This window comes from Rhinopithecus bieti, unplaced genomic scaffold (assembly GCF_001698545.2).
Source record: "Rhinopithecus bieti isolate Rb0 unplaced genomic scaffold, ASM169854v2 scaffold_40377, whole genome shotgun sequence".
Classification (NCBI taxonomy): Eukaryota; Metazoa; Chordata; class Mammalia; order Primates; family Cercopithecidae; genus Rhinopithecus; species Rhinopithecus bieti.
This window is the reverse complement of record NW_016817076.1, coordinates 319,608-331,258: the sequence shown is the minus strand read 5'-3', so window position 1 is coordinate 331,258 and position 11,651 is coordinate 319,608. Positions and strand designations below refer to the sequence as shown.

The window sequence follows — 11,651 nt, the reverse complement described above, 5'->3', positions numbered from 1 at the left end:
TCCTTGAGCTGCTGTGAGCTCCACCCAGTTCGATCTTCCCAGCGGCTTTGTTTACCTACTTAAGCCTCAGCATTGGCGGGCGCCCCTCCCCCATCCTCGCTGCTGCCTTGTGGTTAGATCGCAGTCTGCTGTGCTAGCAATGAGGAAGGCTCCCTGGGCGTGGGACCCTCCCGGCCAGGTGTGGGATATAATCTTCTGGTGTGCCCGTTTGCTTAAAGCGCCGTATTGGGGTGGGAATTACCCGATTATCCAGGTGTCGTGCGTCTCAGTTCCCCTGGCTAGGAAAAGGGATTCCCTTCCCCCTTGCGCTTCCCAGGTGAGACAATGCCTCGCCCTGCTTCAGCTCTCGCTGGTCGGGCTGCAACAGCTGACCTGCACCAATTGTCCAGCACTCCCCATTGAGATAAACCCAGTACCTCAGTTGAAAATGCAGAAATCACCTGTCTTCTGTGTCGCTCGCGCTGGGAGCTGGAGACTGGAGCTGTTCCTATTCGGTCATCTTGCTCCACCCCCTCAACAAAAGCTTTTAATTCAAAGACTTTTCTTTCTTTTTCTGAGAGTTATCAGAACATGAAGATGGCTGTTAGAAGACAAATCTCTGTGTATCTCTTACGTTCCCAAACATCTTTTGGGCAGAGGCACTAACTGACTTTGTGCCTGTCTATCTTTACAAGTATGTTTGTATCATGAACACACTAGGAAGATATAGATTGTGTCTCTCTTTGCAGCAAAGTGTAGGTTTGTTATCTTTATACAGTAGAGATAATGTCTCTTTATGGGACAACAATCAGTGAGGATTGTTGTCCATTATGAAAGAGTTGAGTTCCCTACCTTGATTCTCCCCTGTCACACATCCTGCTGCATGTGCAGCATCTCCTGGCCCTTTGCACACCCTTCTGTGGGAGTTGGGGCTCAGAATGCAACACAAATGATCATACTCGAGATACTACTATTCTGTGCATAATAAACTGTCTTTTATCTCTGACTCAAGAGTCTCATGGCTTTTGCCAGCATCCATAAAACTGGCAGGGCAAATGCTGATACCCTTCACAATTCTTGGCAGTTTTGGCAGTGAGGAAGGGATACTGACAGAGACGTGGCTTTTGGGGAAAGAAGGGTGATGGCCTCACAGTTAATTAATAGACTTTGAAAGAAGTCCATTGGTATTGGTAGCAAACTTGTGGACCAAATTGTCTAGTAAGCAGAGCAATAAATATCTTCTACTCTATTGCTCGTTAATGAGGAGGATTTGGGGAGGTAGTTGAAAGCTGAGAACTAGGCAGTAGATATGGTTTAACTGTCCTTTAGGCAGGGAGATTACAGTCTGGCAGTAGTTTCAGGTTCACCCATTGTAACAATTAGTACTTAGATTCATTTGGGCTGTGGGGTGGGGAGAAAGGAACAAGTTTGCATTTTCTTTTCTTTTTTCGTTGTTGTTGTTGTTGTTGTTGTTGTTTGTTTTGGTTTGGTTTTTTTTGAGACAGAGTCTTGCTCTGTCACCCAGGCTGGAGTGCAGTGGCGCGATCTCGGCTCACTGCAAGGTCCACCTCCCAGGTTCACGCCATTTCCTGCCTCAGCCTCCCGAGTAGCTGGGACTACAGGCGCCCGCCACCATGCCCGGCTAATTTTTTGTGTTTTTAGTAGAGACGGGATTTCACTGTGTTAGCCAGGTTGGTCTTGATCTCCTGACCTCATGATCTGCCTGCCTGGGTCTTCCAAAGTGCTGGGATTATAGGCCTCCAAAGTGCTGGGATTACGAGCCACAGCACCCGGCTGCATTTTCTTTCAAACAACAATTTTAGAGATACATACCTACAGTGAGCATGAGAGGAAAATTTATGACTATTATGTACAGAAACAAGGCAAATCATTAGAACTTTGACTGGTTTTCTTGGAAAATGAGTGAGGTGGGCCATGTAATGTTGGTAACAGAAGAATAGCCAAAACTGGGATATCTTTTTTGCTCAGACTCTCCTACCATCATGCCAACTTGTAATCCATCTGGAGATGACAGTAAAAAGTCTTGGAATTTTCTGTAATGGGTTCTATCTGCTGTAAAAGAACTTTGGCCCTGTTGTGGAGATTTTTCTGGAAGAGACAAAATCAAGGGGCAACTATAGATGAGGCATAAGTTAGTATTGCATTCTTATACCCCAGATTGGTTTCATAATGCTGATATAAGTGACCCACTGGAGAATGAAAAGGTCAACAAAGAAATTCAGATGACTTCTTGTGGTCAGCCTGAAGTTCTAGAAAAGTTCTAGAACCCTTATGTTGGAACCAGGCAAGAACTTAATAAATGTTGTATTGATAGTAGGGCAGCAGATACATCTAGTCTGAGGATGTTGCTGTTACAGCCAATTAGTTTATTCTAGACACACCATGTGACCCTTGAAACTAATCTATATTATGTATTCAGATTTCTGAACCATTCGCAGTCAGAGAGTCATGCACTTTTTAATCCCCAAAGTCATGCAACAATTGGCTGATAGTCAAGGTATCTGACAGACCTTCCACATTTCCTATCATCCATGGGCATCTGGTATTGTTAAATGTTGGAAGTGCTTCTTCAAAAATTAAGAAAAGTTTCCACCTCTGCCTCTCTCACCTCCTCCTGGTGCACACATATAAGTAAAATGGTTTGGTCACTGAATGTGGCTTCTTCAGAAAGAGTTCATCTCCTCTCAGCCGCTAAGTGGATAATAATCAGAACGAAAGGGTTAAGATTTTGTACAAACTTATATTGAAAAATTAGTATTCCACCATGACCATTTCTGGGCATGACGCATTTTCCTTTCTTCTTACAGAAACCTCAGGCCAGCCTGATTGATATATCCTCCAAATGTTAGTCTAACTAAAGGGAGGCCTCAGGAATTTGTACTTAATTCTTGTATAGCTAACTGGATATGCTTGTTGGCTTCATTTGGTCCTGCATTCTAAGAGTAGTAACCATTTAGTTGAGTACACTGCTTGCCAAGACCCCCTACAATTGCCCAAATGCACCATTAATGTAGGGGACATAACGAATCTCTAAATTTTATAAAAATGCCCTTTTCTCCCTTATTCTGACCCTTCCCAACAAAAGGTTTGAGTATGATAGAGGATGGTTAGAACAAAAAGTAAAATTATAGCTACTGAAATGGAACACACTCTATGTTTCAGGTGCAGGAGTAAAATTAATGATCTTTCAGAACTTTCCGTGGAGACTACCACATAAAGAAAAGTCCTTGGTGTGAGTCTGTCAAACTGTGGTAAATGCTTTAAATGTAATTGCCTGCTGGCTTAACATTCTTCATCAGATGTCTCTGCCTGCATTTTGATCATCATCGCTTTTAACCTTGAGAAGTTTATTAGAAACAGCAGGGAAAGATCCTTTGTCACACACACACACACACACGCACACACACACACACAACCTATTAACACCTTTGGGTGTATTTTTTACCCCTCTTTCTATAACCGTCAATCACTCATTCCATGGGATGGATGAATGCCATGTAGCGGCTGGCATGGACAAATAGATCAGATTGGACTGCCTGTCCCCAAGCAGTTTCTCTGAAAAACAGGGATAATCTCAATTATCTGAACTGAACTGAGAACCCCAAGGCCAACTAGCTGGCCTGGAGGCCCTGTTGGAGACATTGCCAAACTGTGTCTTCTAACTGACATCAGTCCATTTTGGGGGCCACAGTCATTGTAAATAACATGTTCTTTCTAGGGCCATTGTGTGAACCCTTAAAACCATAAGACCATATGTCTTTTTTTTTTTTTTTTATTTTTTTTTTTTTTCTTGAGATGGAGTGTTGCTCTGTTGCCCAGGCTGGAGAGCAATAGTGTGATCTTGGCTCAATGCAATCCCCGCCTGCCAGGTTCAGGCAATTCTTCTGCCTCAGTCTCCTGAGTATATGAGACTACAGGCACGTGCCACCATGCCCAGCTAATTTTTTGTATTTTTAGTAGAGATGGGGTTTCACCATGCTGGCCAGATTGGTCTCAAACTCCTGACCTCGTGATCCATCCACCCCGGCCTCCCAAAATGCTGGGATTACAGGCATGAGCCACTGTGCCTGGCCAAGACTGCATGTCTTATGTCCAAATCATGTGTTATTTTCCTTTCCTATCAAATAAAACACAGTGACTTGAACCACAGGGATGGTTGTAAGAGACCTTTGAATGTTTAAGCAAACACCACCAATAGATTATGTAAGCTTTAGACAATTTTGGACACAACTCCAAAATCTACACTTGGCTATGAGGATGAGCTTCCCAGAGGGATAATTGACTTATTAGTTATGTGTGCCCTAGACAGTTATCCCTAGAATGGTATTCATCAAATTAGAAAAATTGGTAAGAAATTTGCCCCTGAATTTAATCTAAAAGATTAATGATACAATTGCAGCCTTCTTTAGCCTCAGTTCGGGGACTAAGGTTTTTATGGATGATAGAATTGCCCTCAGCTACCTCCTTGTGGTCCAAGAAAGAAACTGTGCAATTGCTCATACATCCTACTGTACCTGATCTAATGCCTCCAGCCAAGTGGAAAGGTTAATATAGAAACTAAAGGAGAAAGTCACATGGCTTTGTAAGGGAAACCTTCATGGTTTGGGGGATTTATTCAGTTGGTTGCATTCAGCAGCTGAATACATCGGCAGTGTGGTTGAGGTATATACTGTAGATTGGTCCATCCTTCTGCTTTGAGTCCTGTTGATAGTAACCTTAAGTGAAGACATGTATGAGACAAAGTGAATGAGTTTGTTTCCAGCCTCTGTTGGTTAGATTTATCAGAGTGACTGATAGCGTATTTATGGGAAAATTAGAGAACAGATGATGTCAAAACAAGCTGTGGCTATTGTTGATGACCATTCTCAGTGGATTCTGCTATCAGTATATCAGAAGCAAAAGAGAAATAGTATGAAACAAACAGATAAACAGAAAACTATGGAAGAAATAATTGCTGGAGAACAGGTGTGGTGGCTCATGCCTGTAATCCCAGCACTTTGGGAGGCCAAGGCGGGCAGATCACTGGAGGTCAGGAGTTTGAGACCAGCCTGGCCAACATGGGGAAACTCCATCTCTACTAAAAATACAAAAATTAGCTGGATGTGGTGGTGCATGCCTGTAATCCCAGCTACTTGGGAGGCTGAGGCAGGATAATCATTTGAACTTGGGAGGCAGAGGTTGCAGTGAGCAGAGATCACACCACTGCACTCCAGCCTGAGTGACAGAGTGAGACTCCATCTCAAAAAAAAAAAAAAAAAGAAAAAAAAAAAAAGCAAGCAACAAAACAAGCAAGCAAGCAAGAAAGAAAGAAAGAAAGAAAGAAAGAAAGAAAGAAAGAAAGAAAGAAAGAAAGAAAGAGAAGAGAGAGAGAGAAAGAATTAATTTCTGGATAAAAAACCCCATAAACTTACACATTCAAGAAGCTCAGGATTCCCACAGGATAAATGCTAAAATAAACAAGGATAAATGCTAAAATAAACGAACACCAAAACAAAGCCCCACATCCCCAAATTATTCAAAAGTATCATAACCAAGCTTCTGAAAACTAAAAACAAAGAAAAGATTCTAATAGTAGCCAGAGAAAAATTGAACAATGATCCCAATGATTGCGGATTTCTCATTAAGAAACATGAAGGCTAAAAGGAAGTGGAATAGCATTTGAGAATGCTGAAAGAATATTTAGTCCAGGATTCTATATCCAGTGACTTATCCTTTAGGCATGAAGGTTAAATAAAAGCATTCTCAGATGAAGGGAAACTAACATCATACTTACTCATAAAAGACTGTTTTCCTCCTGCCACCAGGAACAAAGTAAGCATGGCCACTCTCACCACTGCCACTTAATATTGTACTGTAATTCTATCTAGTACAATAAATAAATAAATAAATAAATAAATAAATAAAAATAAAGAGTTTGGAAAGGAAAAAATAAAATCGTTCATATTCACAGATGACATGATCGTCTACCTGGAAAATTCCATGGAATCTACAAAAAAAATTTTCAGAAATAATAAGTAAGTTTAATAGGGTTGAAGGATCCAAGGTCACATGAAAATAACATTTCTTTATACTAGCATTAAAAATTGGAAATAAATTAAAAAATATAATAACCTCAAGAAATGAAATATCTAGGTATAAATTTAACAAAGCAGGTATAAAATCTATGTTCTGGAAATTATAAAACCTGATGAAATAAATGTTTTGAAATGAAAGAAGACCTAAATAAATGAAGATACATGTAGTTTCCATGGATTGGAAAAAATCGTTACAGTTAAGATACTATTCTCCCTAAATTGATCCATAGATTTAATGCAATTTCAATCAAATTCCAAGCAGGAATTTTGTAGATACAGAAAAACTTGTTCTAAAATGTGTATAGAAAGGCAAAAAGGTTGGAATAGCCAAACAGTTTTGAAAAAGAAGAGCAAATTTGGTAGACTCATACCATCTGACTTGAAGAATTATTCTAAAGTTATAGTAATCAAGAAAGTGTGGTATTGTCAAAGGAATAGACAAAGAAATGAACTAAATCTTTGTGTTCCCCCAAAACTCATATGTTGATATTCCAACCCCAATATGATGGTATTAGAAGACTGGGCCTTTGAGGTGAAATTAGGTCATGAGGGTAAAGCCCTCATGATTGGGATTAGTGCCCTTATAACATGAACCTCAGAAAGCTCTCTCAGCCTTTTCCACCATGTGATATTACAAGGAGAAAACAGCAGTTTGCAACCCAGAATAAGGCCTTCACTAGAACCTAATCACACTGGCACCCTGATTTCAGACATCCAGCCTTCAGAAATGCAAGAAACAAATTTCTGTTGTTTATAAGCCACTCAATCTATGGTACTTTGTTATAATATCCTGGACTGACTGAAATATAGGCCTAGATCAATGGAACGTATTAGAATGTCCAGAAAAATAGTCCAAACAAATATAGCTAATTGATTTTTGAAAACAGCACAAAGCATGAAGAATACACTTTTTCTGTGTCTTTTATTTGGGTCATTTCCATAAATGGTATGATATTGGAACAATTTAACATCCATATGCAAAAAATAAAAAAAAACCACTGTGAATTAAACCTCATATCTTATACCAAAATTAACTCAAAATGGACCATAGCTACAAGATGTAAAATATAATATACAAAACTTTAGAAGAAAACATAAAAGAAAATCTTTGTGACCTTTAGGCAGAGAGTTTTCAAATTTAATACTAAAAGCGTAATCTATAACACACACACACAAATTAGAATTTATCAAAATTTAAAAGTTTTCCTCAATGAAAGACACTGCTAAAAGAATATAAAACAAACTATAAATGGGGAAAAAAGACAAATGTTGCAAATCATACGTTCAAAAATTGTCGTGTATCCAGAATGTATAAAGAAGTCTCAAAACTCAACAGTAAGGAACAAACAACCCAATAAAAATAGCAAAATATTTTAATAAACACTTTGCCAGAGGATAAATATGGAAGTCAAATAAACTTAGGAAAAATTGTCAGCAATAGCCATTATAGAAATGTAAAGTAACACCACAATGAAATACTACTACATAGAATGGCTACAAAACAACTGATAATACCAAGTGCTGGTGAAGATTCAGAACAACTGCAACTCTCTTGCATTGCTCCTGGGAATGCAAAATGGTACAGCCATTCTGGAAAGCAGTTTGGCAGTGTCTTATAAAGCTGAATGTACACTTTTCGTATGACTAGCAATCCTCATTTTAGGTATTTACCCTAGATAAATAAAATTTATGTTTACACAAAAGCCTACACAAGAATACTTATAGCAGTTGTATTTATAATTGCCAAGCACTAGAAATCCAAATGTCCTCCAGCAGGTGAATGCATAAGCCAAGAGTGGTACGTTCCTACAATGGACTGTTACTCAGCTATGAAAAAGAATGAACTACTAATACACACATTGACAGATAAATCTCAAAATCTCAAAGGCATTTGCTAAGTGAAGAAAGCCAATCTCAAAAGGTTATATGCTGTGTTTCCACTTACATGACATTTTGCAAAGGCAAAGCTGGCAGAAGAGACCAGATTAGTGGTTGCTGGGGGCTACAAAAGGGAGATAGGAATGACTACAAAGGAGGATCACAAGGGAGTTTTTTTGGTGAATAACACTCTGCATAGTTTTAGTATAAATGAATTTTATCATAATCTACTCTTCTGAATATTACCCATAAAATATACCATATATGATGAGAGAAAATGAGTATATGTGTCTGAGAAATAGGAATAGTTTCCATGAGTGTTAAAAATAATCCAAAATAATCATTTATTTATTTTTTATTATATGTATACATTAATATATACATTTTACATATTTATGCTCCCAAATTATACTGGACTTCATGTAATGATGAATTTGGTTTTAGTTCCTGAGTTTGTTTTGGATGAGTGTTGCAGTGGGGAGCAGGGCAGGTGTGAGCTTGGGGTGATGTTGAAGGCAGTGACTGGGATATTTTAAGCTCAGGGTCATGGTAATACATGTTCATGGTAATACATGTCTCTGATTTTTTAGACACCCCATCACAGAGGGTACAATTTATTCTTGGAACCGAGGATGATGACGAGGAACACATTCCTCATGACCTTTTCACAGAACTGGATGAGATTTGTTGGCGTGAAGGTGAGGATGCTGAGTGGCGAGAAACAGCCAGGTGAGGATTTTTGTTAAAGGGTGAAGGCATACTAAATAATTTTCATGTTACTAGAAAAAGAGTTTTCTAATGCAATGATTTTGCAAACATCCACGATTGCTGCTGATTTTAGAAGTTGCTCATCTAGCCTGAGCATATCCTATAACAGGATATGGGTCAGAAAGAAATCTGAAGGCAGTAATTACAGTAAACGGTGATGCAGAGCCAGCAACAGCTGCAGTCTTAAAGATAAACAGTAACATAATTTGTGTGTCATCAACAAAACAAAAGAAATCTAAAAGTAGTTTATTTCTATTTTTTCAGCTGCTGGCTTGCACCTAAATTTATGATATTATATGATAACTTGAAAGTGGGCTTTTTTTAAAAGAAGAAAGGGCAAATATCATAAGATGCTTTATGTATAGTCCTGGATTTCATGTGCTCTTTCATGAGAATAAAATAATTTGTAATATATTTCTAGGATATGCATACATTTAAGCATAGTGGTTTTAAAATATCTTTTAAAATCACTTTTCTATCATTTGTAATTAAGGTTTTTACATTGCTATATAATTGATAGAGTTCTGTAAAGTTGGAATTAAATTTTGTGTTTACTTTTTATTCGTTCTTTCTGATTTGCTCAGTTAGCAAACATTTATAGAGTGTCCATAATGTGCCAGGTGCAATGGATATGGCACAACAACAAAAATCTTAGATCTTGCCTTTAGGGATCTTGCAGTCTAATTTAGACAAGAACACAAAATTGTAAATGCTGTATAATGAATGCTATGATGTAGGTATGCACAAGAAACTGTGGGCACACCCAGCGTTGTCATTTACCCACTGTTTCACAAATTTTAATGTGACTACAAATCACCTGGAATGTTGTTTAAAATATAGACTTAGTAGGCCTCAGGCATTGAGTCAGATCGTGAGGATGTTGTGTAAAATGTTTTAGCTTTGAGAACCACTCTTTGAGTAGCAGTTATCTAAACCACAAAGTGAAAGAGAGGATCAGGGTAGCTTCCCTGGAGGAGGCGATGCTTGAGCTACCTCTTGTGAGTTGGGCTGGAGTTAGCTAGGCGGAAAAGCAGAGGGGACAGTATTCTAGGCAGAGATAGCAGGATGTGCTTAAACACATCATTGACACCGGTTTAGTGTTTTATGTTTTGTTTTGTTTTGTTTTGTTTTGTCTGAGACAGAGTCTCGCTCTGTCCCGCAGGCTGGAGTGCAGTGGTGAGATCTCGGCTCGCTGTAACCTCCGCCTCCCTGGTTCACGCGACTCTCCTGCCCCAGCCTCCCTAGTAGCTGGGACCACAGGCGTCCGCCACCACGCCCAGCTAATTTTTGTATTTTTAGTAGAGATGGGGTTTCACCCTATTGGCCAGGCTGGTCTTGAACTCCTGACCTCAAGTGATCTACCCACCTCAGTCTCCCAAAGTGCTGGGATTGCAGGTGTGAGCCACCATCCCCCTGCCAACACAGGTTTTATTGTTTTGTTAGGCTATCTTTTCCATCATAGGACAGCTTTATTGTTAGAAAATCTTTATCTTAAGCATATTTATTAGTGGTCCTTGGATTGCAATTGCTGTCTGAAAACCACAGAAATTCCACTGGATCATGTTAAACTTGTAGTTGCATTTATTCATTGACTTTACTCAGACAGTATAGAATTCAATTCTCAATTATGAAAATGAATCTTGTGAATAACACTGGCCCAGTTAATTCTTGTTTAATATATTTTCAGTGGTCTTTACAGCTCTCCTTTATTTAAAAAACACTAAAAACGAGACAACCAAAATGGCTGCCACCTAGTTTATCCTTATTCACATTTTAAAATAAATAAAACTAATAACTGCCAGTATTTAAAATTCACAAGGTATAGCATGGCAGAAAAGTAAAAGTACTTCTCTACACTTATTAACATTATCTCTTTTCAAAAGTAATCACTGTTAATCTTTTCTGTGCATCTTTCCTCCCAAATTTAATGCCTAAACCTGCATGTAAATATATGCCCTTTTAAATTTACACAATAGGGATTATACAATATACAGTGTTCATATCTTATCTTTTCCACTTAATATATTTGGAACATTTTCCATACCAGCAATTTAAATTTACATCATCTATTTGATGATTGCATTGCATTCAATTATATGGACGAACTTTCCTTTATTTATTTATTAGCTAGTCTTGATAGACATTTAGGTTGTTTATATTTTCCCATAAAAACCGCTGCAATGATTGTTCACACAAATATTTTGTCATTATTTTGTAGATATTTCTATAAAGTGAATTTCTAACAATGGGAACATATGTAGCAAAGAGAGCAGACATTTTTTACTTTGATAAATACTGTAAACTTACCTTCATAAAATGTTTCTGTAATTTACACTTATATCAACAGTGTATGAGAGTGCTTATTTTTTTCCTCCACATCCTTTCACAGCAAATTATCAAACTGCTTAAAATGTCTTTTCTAGTTTTATAAATAAAACATAAATCTCATTGTTTTAATTTGATTATTCAAATTATTAGTGAGATACAATATCTTTTCATATGTTTTTATTTTTTTCATGTGAACGGACTATTCATTTTCTTTATCTGTTTTGTATCAAATCATTCATTATTTTCTTTATTTGCCTTTTTTTAAATTTTTTTTTTATTATACATTAAGTTCTAGGGTACATGTGCATAACGTGCAGGTTTGTTACATATGTATACTTGTGCCATGTTGGTGTGCTGCACCCATCAACTCGTCAGCACCCATCAATTCATCATTTATATCAGGTATAACTCCCAATGCAATCCCTCCCCCCTACCCCCTCCCCATGATAGGCCCTGGTGTGTGATGTTCCCCTTCCCTAGTCGAAGTGATCTCATTGTTCGGCTCCCACCTGTGAGTGAGAACATGCAGTGTTTGGTTTTCTGTTCTTGTGATAGTTTGCTAAGAATGATGGTTTCCAGCTGCATCCATGTCCCTACAAAGGA

General features: G+C 38.2%; 1 protein-coding gene across 1 annotated transcript in view; it reads left to right on the top strand.

Annotated features, from left to right (window-relative positions):
- The window catches only part of SLC4A10 (solute carrier family 4 member 10), a 304,764-nt gene that overhangs the window by 131,057 nt on the left and 162,056 nt on the right, over positions 1-11,651 (top strand). The window contains 1 exon segment of the mRNA XM_017855802.1: positions 8,543-8,681. Coding sequence (XP_017711291.1) covers positions 8,543-8,681 — 139 coding nt within the window.